The sequence below is a fragment of the Vulpes vulpes genome, chromosome 5, assembly GCF_048418805.1.
Source record: "Vulpes vulpes isolate BD-2025 chromosome 5, VulVul3, whole genome shotgun sequence".
In the NCBI taxonomy this organism is placed as follows: Eukaryota; Metazoa; Chordata; class Mammalia; order Carnivora; family Canidae; genus Vulpes; species Vulpes vulpes.
The window spans coordinates 54,065,075-54,084,463 of record NC_132784.1 but is presented as its reverse complement, the minus strand read 5'-3'; the positions used below and the strand labels follow the sequence as shown (position 1 = coordinate 54,084,463).

Below are 19,389 nucleotides of genomic sequence, written 5' to 3'. Positions count from 1 at the left end.
ATTGCCATTATTTATTATATGGTGTACTGCTAAATATTAAATAGAATTGTATTGCAGTTTAAAAAAATCCCCTAATTTTGCATTTATTCCTTTACTTAGCATTTCTCTTTGGCCTCATTCTAAAAAAGGATTTGTAGCTTCACTTTCATTATGTTGATGTTATAATTCTTGGCCTCCTTAACACACAAAAATAATCTAAGACTTTGCCTTCACCAACTGTACCTGGCCCCCTGATATGTTTGTACTCTTGGGCTCTGGTAAAGCACCTTATAGATTACTCTGATACTCATTTTTTTTCCCTGTGCATGGGAAATTGGACTTCTTTTCATTTGAAAAAAGTTACATGTTTATGTGGCATTGCATGTTGTATGTTGTATCTCTTGCTACTAGTTATTACTGAAGCAGAGAATATCCAGGGGTAAGGGGATGAGGTGTAAGAAGCAGCTCTCTAGGACTGACTTTCACTACTTGGATTGATGGTGCTGCTGTGACATCAGTAGACTATAGGAGTCTTGCCATTAGGTTTGGGTCACATCCCTTTTTTTTTTTTTTTTTTTTTATTGACCTGGGGTATAAACCATTGAGCTACTTAGTATTAAACAGACCACATGTTCTCTCAGATTATTTAGACTTTGGTTATGATTAGAGCTTATCATATGGTTTCTGAGTGGAGGCTGTTGAGTGTGGGGTTAACCCTGATAACATGGGTACCCCTCTTGAACAAAGCAATCCCAGGAGTACTTGAGCCCCAGTTCCACTGAGTGTTTTTCAGACAAATTCTTACCAGTAGGATATATTTGGAAAGAGAGGTGGGTGGGGTCATGACTAGGCTGGCTCTGTAGGTGAAGAGTGACAAATCAGTCATTGCTTTAAGTGTGTGAGATTTTTCTTTCTTTTCTTTCTTTTTTTTTTAAAGTAAACTATACCCACCCACATGGGGCTCAAACTTGCGGCCCCAAGATCAAGAGTTGTATGCTCTACAAACTGAGCCAGCCAGGCGCCCCGAAGTGTATGGATTTTTCACAGCATATCAATATTTACCTGCTAATACTAGCGTGGCACTACTAATTTAAGATGAAATGAAAATCTGAGCTTGTTTCTTTTTGTTAGTATTGTGCAAAGAATTGTAAATACCGATTAATTTGTTATGGATATTTGGTGCTCAGGGAAGAAATACTGATCGTGTTTATAATATTTTCTTTCTTTGTGAGCTCTTACATTTTTTAGAAATCAGGTAATAGACCTATTAGATCAAGCGCCATTAATGAGGTATGGGTGACCTCATCCCCATCATTCATTTGGCATGTGGAGGGCTCCATTGTTGCCTATCCTCTATTTGGGATGACCTATTCTTTCCTTGGATTTTGATACTCATTTAACACTTTTATTTTCTGCCTTATTGGTATTCCTCTCATTTTTGTGTGTATTTGTGAGTTCCTTGACTTCAATAAATCCTTAAATTCACCAGTTCGTTAAATTCACAAGTAACATATTTCTCATGTTAAGTGTAACTAAAAAGTTTAAGAGACCACTGTAGACCTCTAGTGATTGTAAAAGGACAACAGCCATAAGCTAATTATTTATTAAATTAATATGAATAAATTGCTTTGTGTCATACTAGTCTTTATTGCATTGTCATTATACAGACAAGGAACTTCAACATCCTTATCCTGTAATACCCTAGGGTTGGTAAAACAAGTCAGGCTTGATCCTACAACCTGCCACAACCACAGAGAAGAGTCATTTGGTCCTTGGCCATCATATCTTTTATCTTGGCCTCTCCTTGAATGAGTCAGTCGACAAAAGTTTTTTCTTCCAAGGCAGTTTGGTTTATGCTTAGCCCTTATTCTAGCCAGTGGCCCTTACCCATGAGCCTCCTCACTCTGAGAGGCAGTGCACTACCAAAGCTGTGGGGTTGCCTCTGTTGCTTGGTTTCACATATACCTGTCTAATAAATATATGAATCTTTCATTGCAAATGAAATGCTTTTTCAGTTTTTACGTAGGTTGTCTGTATGTCTTAAAAAAGATTTGTGCTATCTATGGCTACAGGATCCAGTGTGGTAGCTAATGGGTGTACATGGCTTATTTACATTAAATGTAAATTTAAATTTCTAACCCCCCATTTCAAGTGTTCAGTAGCTGTGACTAGCAGCTACTATCTTGGGACACTTTAGATATAGAATATGTTCATCATTGCAAAAAATTCTATTGGGCAGTACTGGTCTGGAACAGTCACTAAAGCAGCTTTGTGAAAGCCACTTGGTTTTTGTATGGATGGTATATTTGGTGGAACCATTTGTATTACAATTCAAAGCCATTTCTGAATTCACATCTTATTCCAAACCAAATTTCTGATGTCTGTTAACACAACCATTGTTTTATTATACTTCTTGATTTTTCTCATTTCTATTACCATTATTAACAGGTGACTTTTTTTCTAGGGTGATTTGTCACAAAGAAAGCTTTTATCACATCCTACAAGTTATAGCATTAAAATTAAGTTGAGAATCACATTTGCACTGTGCTGTGGATGCTGGGCAGTAGCTAAGTGCCTCATTTGCTACTGACTCTTAGGGAGAGTGATTCAAATCCATGTTCAGCAGTGCTGCATATTGCTACATGTTTAAGGCCTGTTGGGTCATTATTCATGATTAGTCAGAAATGTGAGGCTGTGTCAGTGGAGGCCAAGGGATTTTTCTCTGTTGTTTCTTTAAACCTCAACTGAACTGCATGATTCTTCAGGATTGAGCCATGTTGATTTTTCATGAACTTTTGTGTGTCCCGCACAAGGTCTTGCTCGCAGTAGATGGTAAATATTTTGATTAAATAACTTAGCAGTTAAACATAAAATTATATGGTTGCTGAATGGTAAGAACTATTATCAGTTCAGGAAAAGAAGAGTGGTATGAACTAGAATAGTTGAAATGAGAATGTCATCAGCCACATAACTCTTTATATGTAATGATTCCAAAGCCAGTGTGTAACAACCTGTGCTTATCTCTGTTAATTATCCAACAATTACTTAAAATATTTCTTTGTATCTGCCGTGTGCCAGGCATTGAACCTAGGTATTGAGGCAGTAGTGAGACAAAAGTCTCTGTCCTCATGAATCTTACAAATGGATATAAATATAGATTGTAATAAGTGCTGTGAAGGCGAACAAATAGGAAGTTGGTAGAGAACGTGATGTGGGATGGGCTCTTTAGATTGGAGAATCCTTGAAGGGGTCTAAGAGGCCAACTCGAGTATGAATGAAGGATAGATGAAATCAGGTAAACATTGGGAGAGGAGCATTCTAAGCAGAGGCAGATGGGAAGGATCTGATGTGGAGAACAAGTTTAGCAAGACAGAGGGCCTGCCCCAAGACAGGCAAGAACTGAGCGAGGGAGGACTCGCTTTGCCGTCATATGAAGCTGGAAAGACTTTGGATGTTAGCAAGTTGGCCATCCTCAGTCTGTGATGCTGTCTCTTTTCCTTTTCTATTTCCCTTTTACCTCTCCTCATCTCTACTGTCACCAGCCACCCTGGACTAGGTAAATATTAGCCCTTCCCTAGATTATCTTAATCACCTTTAAAAGTCCTCATAGTGTGACAGTGTAAGGGAGCTAATTGTAGGAGGGGCAGGAGACCAGTTAGGAGACCATTGCGGTAGTCCATGCTTTGTGTTGATGGCTTGGTCTAGGGTGGCAGTGTTAGAAATGGGAAGAGGTGGTTGAATTCTGAGTATGTTTTGAAGGTAGCCACCTGGATTTGCTGGTGTGTTGGGATGGGAAAGAAAGTGGAAGAACATTTGACTTCTAGTTTTAGACCATAGCAACTGGATATGTGGTGGCACTGTTTCCTGAGAATGGAAATTCTGGAAAGCAGTGCATTTTTTTTTTTAATCCATCTATTTATTTTAGAGAGAGAGAGAAAGCATGAGCAGAAAGGGCAGATGGAGAAGGAGAGAGAATCTCAAGTACACTCCGTGTCGAGTACAGAGCCCAACACAGGGCTGGATCTCACAACCCTGAGATCATGACCTGAGCTGGAACCAAGAGTCAGACACTCAACCGGCTGTACCATCCAGCTGCCTCTGGAAAGCAGTGGATTTTGAGGGAAAGTAAAACATTTGTTTTTGTTAGGTTGTGTTTGGGATATGCATCAGATGCTGATTGAACATGTGAGGTAGCCTAATGTAGGTGGGAGGACTCACGCTCAAAGGAAGTTGGTATTTCTCAACTGCACTCACTAGGGAATAGTGATTTTCTGGATGAGAGACCAGGTGAAATCACTGAGAGAGCTAGTACAGGTAGATAATGGGAGAGTGCCAGGACTGGGCCTAGGGTGCTCCTATGTTGAGATTGGAGATGAACAGATTAGAAAGTAGTGGCCAGTCAGGTGAAAGGGAAACCAGAAGGGCCTGCTGTCTCAGCAGCCATGAAAAGCCAGCATTTCAAGAAGAAATCATTTCACTGTGCCAAGGTTGCTGAGGATTTTTATGCCATGAAAAGTAGAAAGTCAGATATAATTTCAGGCCCTGGTTGCCAGCATTATTGTCCATACCACAGAAATTTACTGTGTCTTCTGAAAGTGTCCTAAGGAGTGGGACGGGACTGTAGCAGTTTATGTCTTCTGGATTATGGACTCTGCCAATCTTTTATCTTTTCAAATATATTTTCCCGTACAAGACCCTTTAAGGATGTCCAGAGTAAAAGCTGTTTCCAGTTATTTCATTGGTATTCCTTGGTTTCTACCTGGGGGTTTCATATGGTGTCAGAGCAAGTATGTTTGGATAACTTGTGGAATAGAGATATTGCAGAGGTAGACAGAGGGAATTATTGGATTACCAGGTATGTGGATATAGTGAGTATGTAGAGGCACTGCTGGAACCAGTCTACTGCCAAACCTGGTCTGCTGCCAGGATTCCCATTTCCAGCAGTTGGCACCATCATCCATTTGATAGTACAATCCCCAAACCTGCATTCTCATGTTGCATCTTCTCTCTCATCTACCATCTTCATCCCACCAAGAAGTCCTTCCTCTCTTTCCTTCTGGGTCTTCCCTCATGCCATTTCATCTCCATGGCTGCTACAAGCCTGTTTTTGTCTTTTTTTTTGGCTGTCTTTGCCTAGATTATTGTAATGGCCTTACTGAGTTGTCTTCCTGAATCCTCTCCTGACCTTATATATGTTGTTCACTCTGAAGACCAGGTTATATTTTTAATACTAAATCTACTTTTGTCACCTTATCTTCCTAGATCTTCTCAATGGCTTCTCATTGCTTGCAGAAGAATGATCAACATCACTGAAGAGGCCTGGAGCCCTGTGTGGCTTGCCCTGCCTCTGCTGCTTCCCCTTTCTCCCTCCTCGGCCCCGTCATGGGACGTTCATCCCCTGTCTCTGCCCCTCCTTGACCTTGACTCCTGCTTTGTATCTCAGCTCAGTGAAGCCACACCTGAGTCCTTTGTGTTGTAGCCTTTATGGCGCTGTGCTCTTTTGTTGCAGAACACTGGTTTTCACTTGCAGTTAGTTGTACAGTTAAATATTATTCCTGTGGGATCCCTATTAGTTTGTAAATCCCCGAGGGCATGATCTGGGGCCTTCTCTGCTCCGTGTCTGGCACACCTTGGTGTCTGGCACGTGGAGACGCTTGGTGTGTGTATGTTGAGTGGATTGACTTGAGCACATGATAATGCAAATGGAAAATGAAATCATCCTCTGGAAAAATGGGAGATTTTATGTTAGAAGTACAGCTGTCATGGAAATAGCTAGTTTTCGTAGCTGCGCCCAGTTCTGTTCATCATGGGTCCTTCTTACCATCAAACCTGATGTTCCCTCTCGTGTCTCTCTTTGGGCCCTACAGCTGCTGACTGCTACCACATAGTGGGATGAATGGGGCTCTAGTGAGGTCTGCTTTATGAGGGCAGAATTCTATTATAACTTCACCAGGGTTTGCTCAGACTCTTGAGGAGAATCTCACATCTTTTGTTACTTCTGATCTTGCCTGTGTGTGACTAGGCACTTGTTCTTTTCCGTACATCTTTCAGAAAATCACCAGATAATTTTCATCACCTAGTAGCAGTTTGTCTATTGCTTTCCTCTTTGAAGCTTTACCTTTTCTTTGAGTTTCTCTCAAATTCTAGAAACTGCCCAACGGATAGCAGTTAAGTTTTCTCAGAGCTTCTGGGCACAAAGTGTAGACATATGTCATCCCTGGGAGTAACCAAGATGGTACCAACACCAGTGTCCCCAGGTCTGACTCTTAAGAGTGCTGACAGGTAAGGAAGTGAGTTTCCTTCAGGCTTAAAATGAGATGTGTGCATATTAAGGCAGCAGCATGCATCTACTCACAAGAGTGAAGAGAGAGACAAGGTAAATCACCAGGTTTCAAACCATCATGATTAGACTTGATATATTTCACAAAGTGTGTATCTCTCTCTCCACACATCATAAATATATTTCAAGGAAAATACTTGGTATTACAATAAGCAAGTCCTGTATCTTTCGCTGTCTTATCAAGACGAGTTATTTTGTTCCAGGGAAAACAAAACAAAACACAAAACCACCTTTTAGTTTGTTTGTGTTTTTTACTATTTAAAAAAGTAGGGCAGGGCAGCCCAGGTGGCTCAGTGGTTTAGCGCCGCCTTCAGCCCAGGGTGTGATCCTGGAGACCCGGGATCGAGTCCCACGTTGGGCTCCCTGCATGGAGCCTGCTTCTCCCTCTGCCTGTGTCTCTGCCTCTCTCTCTCCTTCTCTGTGTCTCTCATGAATAAATAAATAAAATCTTAAAAAAAAAAAAAAGTAGGGCAAAGGTATTTTAGTGTCAATTCGTTCATTCTGTAATTCTTCTTAAATAGTGATCAGTGGAACCAGTGGAACCCAAGATATCTTTCTTGTTTTTCCCTGAAATAACTACATCACAGAGATGGTTTAGGTAAAGTCTAAAGCATAGCTAGATGCACACATACGTACATGCAGAGACATACTCTTCTGTTGTCCTTGCTTGGTCAGAAATTAAGTTGAGAAGTTGCCCTTTTGTTTTAGGTTAAGATTGTCATGTTATTCTCTGTGAAATAAAATGTTTACTTTGTACATTTTAGCATTTTAAAAATCAAAATTCTCTATTTTAAAAACTTGTCTTGTTTTATAATATTTATCAGAGGCCCAATCTGTGTTTTTTAACCTCATTTGAAAATTTTCTTTGAAGATAGGCTGTAACTGGAAACTAATGATTCACTCTGGGAGATTTGTCTATGTTCACATATCCTTAATAAGAACCAAAAGTTAAGGAACTCATGAGTTCAGCCACCCACTTTGAAGGAAAACAGTCTGTGAACTTACATAATTTGTGGGTGCTGAGTAAGTTGTCATTTTATATCTCTTGTGTTTTGCTTCTGTACTCCTCAGTCCATGTCCAACAGTAAGTAGACTGTTCCAGAATCAACAAGTCATGGTTTCCATTGCCACAGTCTTTTTTTTTTTTTTTTAAAGATTTATTTATTTATTTATGATAGACACACACACAGAGAGAGAGAGAGAGAGGCAGAGACACAGGCAGAGGGAGAAGCAGGCTCCATGCCGGGAGCCTGATGCGGGACTCGATCCTGGGACTCCAGGATCGCACCCTGGGCCAAAGGCAGGTGCCAAACCACTGAGCCACCCAGGGATCCCCATCCATTGCCACAGTCTTGAAGGTGCATCAGGAAACTTCAGATTGCCTTTCAGAGTAGGTAGTCAACTGCCTTTACCCTTGGTGTGACCTCTTGTGTTTGTTTAAAGTGGATTTCTGACATTCTGCGCCTCCAGTAGAAGACGTTTAAATAAATCTGGAAATTCCTGCAGAATAAAGCATTACATAGCTATTTAAAAAGTCATTTTGAGGGACGCCTGAGTGGCTCAGTGGTTAAAGCATCTGTCTTTGGCTCAGGGCCTGATCCCAGGGTCCTGGGATCGAGTCCCACATCTGGCTCCCTGCATGGAGCCTGCTTCTGCCTCTGCCTCTCTATCTCTCTGTGTCACTCCTGAATAAATAAATAAAAATCTTTAAGAAAAAAAAAAAAGTCATTTTGAGGAAAGATGCCTGATGACGTTGAAAAATATTTTTTTTGACGTTGAAAAATATTTAATGAAAATGCTAAACAGTGTTTATTCGTTAATCTGTGTCAGACACCTATATTAAAGCATTTACTCTTTACAAATTTTATGGGATAAAAACCATTATTTTCCTAAGTTCACATAATAGAAGTAAGTAACCACTAGCATTACTGTCTCTGTCATGTATTATAATCTGTTTTTAATCTAACAAAACCGTATGTCTAAGGTAATGATCTCAGTTTTCCTTTAAAAATTGTTCACATATGTACGTGTGTGTATCCAGCCCTATTGAGAAGCAGGGCCATAGGTGATTTCTGCTTTATTCTTTCCTGGTATTTTGCAGTTTTACTATTTATAATAGAGGAAATAAAACCAAGTAGGAGTTTTCTATAGCAGTAGATATATTTAAACAAAGTAGGAGGGGAGACGGATTTCAAAACAGAATAATTGTCCACCTTTCTCTGTTTATGTACCTTTATGTTTTTCATCACTGGGAGAAATTTAAGGACAGAGTGCTGTCAGTTATGCAGAGAATTGTTCTGTTTAGTTATTGGACACGTACTTTTAAAGGTGATTTGCTTAAGGGCAGGGTAAATTTGATCTAAGGAAATAGTGAAGCTCAATTAAGAAGGTTTTTCTCCCCCATACATATATTTAGGGTGATATAACCAACCACTTAACTTTCTTTTCACTTGCTTGAGGGCTCCGTTCCTTGCCTGAGGATCTCTGGACTTCATCTGTGTCTGTGCCTGGGCCCCTCTTGTCAGTCCTCCTCCCTGCATTGTGACCATCTGTTTTTTTTCCTGATTAAAGTAGCTAAGAGCACTAAAATATTTCCTTTCCACAAGGGCTTTCCCCCCAAGCCCCAGTGGAGTGTGCTGCTCTTTCTCCCTCGCCTCCCTTGTCCACATCAATAATTTGTCCCTATAGCAAGCAGCTTGAGCAAGTCACTGCTGCACCTGGTTGCTTTCCTTTTTCTTCCTTCTTGAAAGTGAGTTCTGTTGGAGGCAAGGGATGCTCTTGCCTGTCCAACAGGCTATATACGCTGTCTGTACTTGGCTGGCAGACAGGGCGCTTTTCAGAGGTGAGTTATCACACAGTTTCCACCGAAGACATAGTTGTGTAAGTCCACACTTAGACCAAAGAAGTCAAAGATCAGGGTAAAGGTCAAGAAAAACAATGCTGAGTTTATGGTAAAGCAAAGAAGACATTCCCCAAAGATTAAAAATCTGTTATCTAATGCTTTACTACCATAAGAGTAATCTAGGGAGATGAACATCTTGATTATTGGAGAAAGAGTCTAATGAACTCTCAAGAAGGAAATTAAATACAAAAGAGTATACAAAAGAGTATACTGTTTTCATCTGTATTATGGATGAGTTGTACTCACACATTGTCATCTGCCACTTCTAGAGTAGCAATTTGGTTAAAGAAACTGGCCACTTCCTTTTAGCTCATTTGCCTGGAAAAGTATTTATTTTTTGTATCTGTCCTTCAAACAGCATCCTGGTGGGGAAGAAGTATTAAGGGAACAAGCTGGAGGGGATGCTACTGAAAACTTCGAGGACGTGGGGCACTCTACAGATGCCAGAGAATTGTCCAAAACATTCATTATTGGGGAACTTCATCCGGTGAGTATCTCATTGGGGGCCTTCTCTTTAAGGCTGTGGGTTGACCTTGCTCAAAACTGTAGACTTGCATATTACATAGTTGAAGCAGAAGTAAAGCAAAAACAATTCCTCCTGATTTTATAGCACCATTCTTGTAATAAACAAATCAACCAGAAATTTCTTTGTATTTCCCTGGTTGCAGTTTTCACTGGCACTCAGAGTAAGGACTCTGTAACCCAAGGCCATGGTAGGGGGACAGAGCCTCTCAGACTATGAAGTGTCACCAAGCAACAGATTTTAGAAGAGGGGGTTCTTTAACCCAGGATAGTTTTTTTTTTAATTTTTTGACTAAAATATTTTACTTAAGACAATCCCTTCTACTGTCATTAGTTTGAGGATATTTTAATTAAAAAAAAAACTGATTTTAAAAAAATTTTAAACCACTTCTGTTAAATGAACAGATAAATAAACTCTGCCTTCTGTAAAACCTACACATTCTCCTTACTCTTCTCATTTTACCCCAGATCGTTGAGAACATCACCTTTGGTGCCAGTCTCTAGACTAACTTTGGGAAAATGCTGGCCTAATTTAGCTTTTATATTAACCTGGGGCTGTAATGTGAATTTAGGCCCTTCTGTGGCAATTCTGACTGACCATATAAACCTTTGCTAATCTGTCAATGGGAAGTTATCAGGAATGTAGCTGAACACTTGGGAAGAGGTAGTGGAGTGCTCCACACAGTGAATCCTATGCCATGCATTCAGCTTTTCTCACCTCTACAGAGCACCTGGGCCTCTCAGCAGGGTTGCACCATCTCAGTCTTCTGTCTGCCTCCCAGCTCCTGTTGCTTCACTGGGAGCTAGCCAGAGTGGATAGCGATCCTGTTAGAAGTGGCCTAACAAGAATTAGCATAGGCATGTGGCCTCAGCTCAAGTAGGCACTCTGAGAAACCACTGAAAAACAAAAACCTGTATGAAAAGTTTTGTTGGTTAATGGTTTTTACAATGACCATGAATGAAGGAAAGTTTAAAGTACACTTTTTATTGAAGGCCTGAAAATAGGAAACCTGTTTCAGAGCAATTTCCATTGAATGGTGGTGGTTGTTTGGTGGTAGGGAGGTGATACTCTGAAAGAATAAGCTTCACTTACCTGGAGAGTTTATTCACCCACATATTTTCATCTTCCTCTTCATACTTAACTGAAGTGAAGTAGTTTTATGGTAACCAGGGAGGCCTTCCCTTAAAATGTTTGATTGTATCCTTATTCTTTCCTTTCCAAACCTGTGGGTGTAAAGCATGTGGGTTTTCAGGCTGTGACTACAGCATTCTGCATCATCTCCCTACTGGGATCCCCTGTGGTCACCTTCAGGTGACCCTTAATTTGGACTACTTCAACCAGAGGTTTTAAGAAAATTACAACCCTGCAGTTGGGAGATTGCAGGAATTCACTCAGGATATCACACCCAAGTACACACATATAGCAATACACATATACATACACTCATTTTAGAGGATAGGAGGGAAGAATCTCAGCTGATCCCTGAATTAAAGTTCAAAATCCAAGTCTAATAAATGTATATGCACATCAACATATACATATGATTATCATGGATGATATTCTAAACTTTGGGACTCTAGATTGAAAATTAATCATTTAATCAGCTATTAATTTTTACAGTCAAGTCAGATGGATCAAACTTTGTGATTAACAACCTAGATAGATGAACTCAAAATATTAATTACTGAATATAATTTTTAAAAAAACTCAATAAAAGCAAGTGCTTTGGACATTGTACTTTTGGAAATGTTCTTTCATTCTGTAATGTGCCTTTTTTTTTTTTTTTAATTGCAGGATGACAGAGCAAAGATAAACAAGCCTTCGGTAAGTGTGTCATCTCAAGTGTCTCAGTGGCTGTGTCTGTCTTCACTGTATTTCATACCTGTCAAACTGGAGGACAGAAATCTTTTACCTATTTGAGGCCAGCATAGGTCCCTCTAGGTAAGATGAATATGTAACCTGTTGGCTCAGCAAAATACTTTGTATATAGACCACCTATTGTGTTTCATTTAGACAGCTTGTGTGTTCTCTTTGTAAGACTCTCAATACATAATTTTTTCATCATAATTATTAATAGATACCTTATGAAGAGCTACTTGTATAAGTAGTACTGTGCTGCTAATCTCAAAGATTTGACACAGGCCTTATTTTCAGAGAACTTAAAATCTGATTGAGCAGGGGTCTGAATACTTGAACCTTGGAGGACACTACCCATGTCGTCTTCATCCACTTGGGACATAATAGGTATTAAATAAGTATTTGTTGGATGAATGTAATGTTAATCAAACTAACTAATAATTTTTTGATGCATTTTTCATTAGGAAAGGAAAATATATTCTAGTAATAACTTATTTTATGCCCTAGCTCACTAGCCCTTCCCTCTGAGTTGTTCATCACTTACGTTTGAAGATAAATCCCTAGTAAGAATTGATGACAACCAGAGCCCCTGAAAGTACAAGCAGACAGAATAGTTACTGGCCTATAATTAAAGGAGGAAAGTTTTACTTAAACCACAGAAAGGAAGGATAATTTTTCCATTTTGGTTTCTGCTCTTTTATTAGAGCCCAAAAGTGAGACTACATAGGGCTTGTAGGAAGAACTGGTGAACTCATTTACTAGCTGCTGTTGACAAGACATTGTCTTTAATCCACAGCAAAATCAAAGCAGTAAATCCAATAGCGCATAAAGGCCATGCTTACCTTCATACCTCAGACAGTGCAATAAGTCTTGCATAATACTATTTCCTACAAAGCAATTTCATTTCTATCTTTTCTTCTCCCTATTCAGAAAGTTCAGTGTTGGTGATTGGAGTACTTTGGGAAGATAAAAAATGGACTTCCAGAATTTGAATAGCCTCTGTAATAGTTGCTCAGTCTTTGCTGTTGGTTCATAAGACATTAGCACCTTTGTTGAGGGTACTTTTGGGATAACTGAAATCCTGTGATGCATATAGTTTTTGCTTTTTCTCCACAGTCAGGGAAAAAGTATATATTTTTTCCTATTAGGTGTTTAGAATGTTAATAATTTTGGTGCAAATCATTTAGTTATAAAATAAAGATTTTGTTAGGTTCATTACATTAACTTAGATTTAATAATGTAGGTCCAACCATATCTCGAATTTTGATACCTACAAACAGAAATTAGGGCTGAGATGGTAAGCAGGTCTCCTACCATACTGTTACATTTCTGAAAGACAGACCCTTTCCTCTTTTAGAACATACATGACTTTGCTTATGTGAGCAGAAGTGGAGAAAGGCAGGACAAGAACTCAAACTTTCTTTCTTAGAGGCCGTAAGCAAATATAGTGAAAGAAAATATATGACCACTTTTTTGAATTTATCTTTCTTATGCTTCTACTTTGCCAGAAGATAGTGTCCTTAGATAATTTATTTTGTTGTGTCTCTGTATAACCATCTGTCTATCTCCAGGCTGGTAAGTATACGCTGTGGTCTGAATTTTTTTAATATTGCCACATAAAATATCTAGTTGAATTATGAAATATGAAGCAACAAAGATTATTATGCCCAAAGGAAAACATGGTGTTTAGTTGCCAAAGTAAGGTATTTGTAGACCAAAAAATGATGCATTTTTAAATAAATTTGTATCTATCAGATTTGCTTACATGGAGGGTATCAGTATTATCAGTACTTTTTCTTGGTTGTGGTTTTCAAATCATTGCTGTTTAAGTGACTTTATTTGGTTCTTACGAAAACCCTGTGGGATCCATAGACCTTCCAGGGAAGGTGTAAAAACAGTGAAGTTCAGACCTTGTTACAGGTCACACTGCAGAGCCATGGCGAGGACCCATCTCATGTTTGGCAGATGTAGTCTCTTAAGCTTCCCCTGAAGGCTCTATACCCCAAAGGCATCAGTGTCCCTAGTATTTTTAGGAAAGCCTTCTAATTAGGGAATATGCTAAAGTAGATGAATGTATAAATGAGATTATTTTGATTTACAGAAACTTGATGTACTTTGCATGATTTTATGTCCAGCTTCTCATGTCCTGATGGAATTAGTAATCATTCCTCTGTGAAATTGAACCCTTCAAGGTCATGAAGTGAACAGGTGGCAGAGCCTGTAATAAAAACCATAGTCTTTTCTCTGCCAGTTGGTTTTTGACATATTTGTTAGTTAAACAAAACCCAACTTAGGCCCCTTAGACCACTGGACAGGCGAGACAGTTTCATTTTCCTTTTTCATCAGTGTGGTAAGTGGTTATTTAAACTTGCTTAACTCTCAGGCACTTTTAGGTTAAGAGCCTAACGTAATAAACACTCAGAAATGTATATAATTTTTTAAAGTACAGCTCTTTAGAAGATCATGATTGCTGGTGGCAATGGTGCCCTAAGAGTTGTAGCATTAACACACAGGACAGTGATGGAGGAGGAGGGACAGGCCAGCCTAGTTTCCCTAGAGTTGTCAGTATGTTTGTAAAATGCACGTGCTTAGTATAACAAAATAACAAATATGTGTTTGTGTTGTTTACTATTCCGGGCTTAACTTTCTATTGTAACAATAATATTTTATCTTCAATGAACTGTTGTGCTCCAGTTGCTGAACTTATGTCTTCTAATAGCTGAATAATCATTTTGCATAGTCCAGTGACTTCTGGTAATCTTTGTTAATTTTATTCATATATACAAAATTAGAAAGATAATCTTGCAGTAGTTATGAATACTTTTTGTAGTCGCTAAGATTTAACATTGCTTGAAAGATAATAAATGTGTGTTTTCTTTTTAAATGATTTATTTTCCCCTCCACTGTGTCAGGAATCTTAAAGGCCATGTTTCCAGGTTTGTGGGTCTCCTAACTGATTTGCTTGCTCTTCCCTAACAGTTTTCTGCTTTTTCATGGGGTTCCTCTAATGTGCTGCCTCACTGTGTGTGTAGCTTTGCCTCATCGCAGAGTGTGGATTGTTTTGCTAACGGCTTATCCTGTGCTTTGGGAAACTGCAGAGATGAGCTCTCTGATGGAGCTACCTTACTTACTGCTATCTCTGAGGCACTAATATTTTCGCGGGTGTGAAATTTCAAAGAATGCTTAAGTTTTCAATCCCAGAAAAGTTTATTTTTCCTTAGGCCTTCATCATTCAGCTGTTTGGGGAACTATGTATTTTTCTAGAGCCAAAATTAGTTCATTTTCATGGTACTGACAGAACTTCTCTCAAAGTTCTGGAAGACATAATAGGCCAACTGTGAAAGACCCCAGCACACGCACAGGGCATCTTTATTCGGAGGTTTCTTGGCTGGTGACTGTGTGAGGTCAGTCCCTGAAGCCTCCAGGTTTTAGAACTTCTTGTCAGAGTTAGAAAGGGCCAGGAAAGGTGTTGAACCAGAGTGTGATAATTTTCATGACAGTTCTTATTTTTCTTTTTTTGATTGTCATGTCTTTTTAACACAATTTGGATACACTTTTACTTCATATAAAATTTAAATGAAATAACTGATTTTATTGAATGTTTCATTCATCCTTTTAGAGAATCAAACTTTTCTTCCTAAAGGTAGTGTTGGGGTTATGAGTCTATGTACATGATCTTTGTCTTTAGTTTCTACATTATTCAGATGTGTACTGTGTTGAGGATATTTTATGTAGCCTATTTTTAACTTTTTTTCAAATTATCTAGGTTATGTTTGTAAGCGATTTAAATACAGAATTCTTAAAATCTTTTTTTCTGAAAAAATGGTGAAATTAGACATTTTAGTGAAAAGTTTATGATGTAATTTTCCCTTTCAATGTGTTTTGAAGAATAGTGAAAAAATATTGTGGTCTTATTTTAAAATGTTCTTAGTCAATTGAATAAATGTTCAGATGTTCCCTTTAAATTTACTTTTTCTCTTGTATTTCAGGAAACTCTCATTACTACTGTTGATTCTAATTCCAGGTATGTGGTAGTTTTCGCTTAAAGTATCTATGATCAGAAAGCCCGCTGAATCAGGGAGGGATTAGGGCCCCTCCCCCATCTGACCCATCTGAGGCTCAGGCTTCCACTGCCCCCCTCAGTGGACATCCCAGGGACATCTCCACTTGGTGCCCAGGTGACTCAGGACGCCCCCTCCTCAACTGTCAGCTCAGACTCTGGACACTCTTCAGAACAACCCCAAATCTCACCCTCCAGCTGCATCCACCCTGTAGAATACACAGAATAAATTGGGTCTCCCTTTCTCCAGGGTAGTCCTGTGGCCTGCACAATCTTTGATTGTCTAGGCAAACATCCTTTCTATTCAGTATATGATCCATTTCTTATCTTGTAGTGATCATCTCTTCCTAAGCATGGCTCAGTGTTCCTCTAGGTGTAACATGAATCTCTCATTCTGGGACTGGATTTCTGTGTTACAGTCCAAGATCTATTACATTTGTGTCAGCTCTACCATATTGACTTGTATAATTGGCATTTATCTGTCTAGTAGATAAAGATACTTGGCCCCAAGCTCAAAACCACACGTTTATGCCTGTTTTATTTTACCCTGTCAAATATAACTGCCCAGTCTCTTGGTGTTCTGGTACATTCCCTGCCTTCAGGCAGTAGTACTTTGCTGTATGTTTCATTGACAGGTCAGTTTTCTGACTTGTCAGAACCTCACCAAGATGAAAGTTACATTTGCAGTTTAAATCTTTTTATTGAACTTAATTTTTGTATGAGTTGATATGTGAAGAGTATTAAAAGATAGAAAGTTTATGACAGAACATAATTGTCTTTATAGGTATTACCTGGTCTAATTCATATTCTACAACCTGTATATTTTGTTTTCTAAGAAATTATAGATTCATAGCTAAATTGAAGATATTCTAGCTTTGTCCCTGGTTTGATCTGTGATCTGTCATTTATAGTGAATTAAAAAACTATGCACCAGGCCTGAAACAGTGTGCAAATTAGGCATTTTTCTGAGTTTATACCTTTGAGCCACAGATTAAGTAGTTTGGGCATGCTCTTTCTTGATTTGTTAAATCTACTGTGCATGTGTAACGATTAGATTTTCAAAACAGAATCATAGAACATAGAGCTGTGGTGCTCATAGCAACCTTAATAATCCTATGGCTCAAATTCCTTAACTTCATAGTCTCTGAGATGTGCTTTTCTCTTGGTTATAGAGCCTGCTGATGGCTGTCCCAAAATAAGAACCTTGATTTCCTTGTTCTCAGTTTAGTGCTATTTTAAATTCTTAATGTCTGTAAATAGAATAGAAACTGTAAGGAATATTTGCTTTTGTGAACTTATATACGTTGTAACCCAGAGTTTATGTCCTTAGATAAGTCACTATTCATAGGTAGCATCTGTTGGGGGAGTGATTTATAGCTCTTTGTATAAGTCTATTTATAGAAATAGATTTACGTGGATTGAGGTTGGGGGTCATTAATTTTCTTATAAAGCTAGAACAGTTGCTGGTATAGTAGAGCTTGTGTTGCACTCACGTTGCTTTTAACAACTCAGAGTTGACTTTTCATCTAGGTAGATTACAAAGATAATAAAAAACTGCCATATTGATTTTCGGTAATTAGAAGTAGCCAAGGTTTTGAGTTCTGTGTGTCAAACAGCGGTACAAACATCATTGCTGTTTCTTTCCAGCTGGTGGACCAACTGGGTGATCCCAGCCATCTCAGCACTGGTGGTAGCCCTGATGTATCACTTCTACACAGCGGAAGATTAAACACATTCTCAGAAGCCAATGAAAGAAAAGACTGCTTTGGACCGGGGAGAAAGAAGCCAATGTTAACTGCTTCAACTGACAGAAACTTTCACCCAAAAAATAATTTTAATACACCAGTTTCCCTTTCTCCTACTTTGAATCAAACCAAAAGAGAACTCTTCTGTTCTTTCTACTCCTGAACTCTTAGAATGTGCCTTTTGTTCATCAACTTTTTTCGATGTTCCATCACTACATAATTTACTTATTATAGGCGTGATATTTTAAAAATATATCTGGCTTTTAAAATACACCACCCTGTTTGCCCGTCTATTTAGCATATAATTGTCCTAAACATTTAGAATCTGATTATTTAGCAGAGTCATTTAGTTTGCTAATCATTCAGACCCAAGTAGTCTATATGACGTGAGAAGGGGAATGTCCTTAGATCCCTCCTTCATATCTCCCTGAGCAATTCAGTACCTGCCTGCCCCAGCATAGTTTCCTTTCCCAGGGAATTAAGAAAAGCTCAGAAATGAAAGATTTCTAATTGTTCTACGTGAAATAGATGACAAAAAGAAAAGGTGGCCTGTAGGACCTATGAAAAAGATCTCATCTCTTTTTTGATTAAAAAATATAGTCAAAAGAAAACCTCACAACTGTGAGAGGACATTTTAGCTGTCCCTTCTCACAGACTAAAGATTTACTGAAGAGGTGCTTAAAGTCTAAAAAAGATTCCTCATTCAGAGGCAAAAACTGTTTATATACTCATTAAGGAAATGTTGATTTCCTATTTGCAAAAACAAAATTTGAGAGAGATAACGGGACATTTGGAATCTGATTTTTGAAGAAATTTAGCTGGTAATGAACCATGAGGAATTCTAGTATGACTCTGCTCATTTTTTCTTTGGAGTTCCAGTAGGTTAATTCTGTCGTTTTTGTTTGTTATTCTCTGCCCCATGCTTTTTTTTCTTCTAAATGTGGAAACTTAAAGGATGAATTAGATTCTAAGTACTTTGCAGTTACTGTATGACTGCAAGTTTCCATTGGCCTTCTAACCACCTGATAAGCAATAGAGTTCTTCAGAAATAACTAAAACACATTGGAAAGGAATTTTTAAATTACAGAGTATTGTTTAAAAAGAGGCAACAAACTCAAAATTGAGTCACTTGTGCTAAGCCCATGTCACCAAACCAAGACTGATTACAGTTTCAGTCTCTCCCAGGAGTGGAATCTTAAGCCAGTCAGTCTCGAATGATCTGGTCAGCACTAGTGGAATAATCCCCAGGAGACACCCTCCCCAACCCATGACCCCTCAAAGGAAGGTGATTTTGCCTGTAACAATCAGCTCTGCTAAAATAATTTCCTTGTCCCGCCTCTCTCTGCCCATAGAAGTTTTCCATTTTGTACAGCTCTTTGGAACTTCTTTCTCTTTGCCAGATAGGATATTGCCCGATCTATGAATTGTTGAATAAAACTGATAAGATCTTTAAATTTTATTCAGATGAATTTTGGACTTTAACAGATTGGGTGGCAGTGATGAGATCTGAAGGAAGCTTCTGACAGCCTTGGGGGGTAACGAGAAACACAGGCATGGTACCCCACTAACTGCATTCTCTGTGTTTCTCTTCCGAGGGCCATGGGCAAGTTCCTCTCAGCTCTGAGCTCTGCTTTCTTTGTGTCAAGCTCCTGACCTAATTGGCTTTACAAGGGCTCATTTGATTTCAGTCCCTGATTTCATATTGAGAACTGCTGGCAGTCCAGTCTGCAGTTTTCCATCTGATCAGAATCCTTAGCTGTTGGTTAAGTCTCCAATTCCATGTTGCCCCTGGTTTAGTCCACAGTTCTCCATTTGTTTGGTTTAGTTCTGTCCCCAGTCCCATGTTGGGAATTGCTGGTGGTCGCCAACTGGGGTCAAACTGGGTGTGACTTAAGCTGGCCTGGATCCAGCGTGTTTTGTGTAGTTAAAGGCTATTGCTACTGGGAGTCTTGGAAGCCAAAAGCTGCTTGATTATTGAGTATA

General features: G+C 38.9%; 1 protein-coding gene across 4 annotated transcripts in view; it reads left to right on the top strand.

The window, feature by feature from the left end:
* Window positions 1–18,865, top strand: part of CYB5A (cytochrome b5 type A) — a 37,294-nt gene extending 18,429 nt beyond the window's left edge. For 2 of the 4 annotated variants that reach the window (XM_025997749.2, XM_072758117.1), the window contains exons 2-5: window positions 9,580–9,708; window positions 11,539–11,568; window positions 15,591–15,625; window positions 17,309–18,865. In XM_025997749.2, coding sequence (XP_025853534.1) covers window positions 9,580–9,708; window positions 11,539–11,568; window positions 15,591–15,625; window positions 17,309–17,390 — 276 coding nt within the window. In that variant the 3' untranslated portion in view covers window positions 17,391–18,865. Of the gene's footprint in view, window positions 1–9,579; window positions 9,709–11,538; window positions 11,686–14,513; window positions 14,538–15,590; window positions 15,626–17,308 lie in introns of all 4 variants that reach the window. The other 2 variants (XR_012001587.1, XR_012001586.1) reach the window with 2 other exon arrangements.
* The last annotated feature ends 524 nt before the right edge of the window (window positions 18,866–19,389 follow it).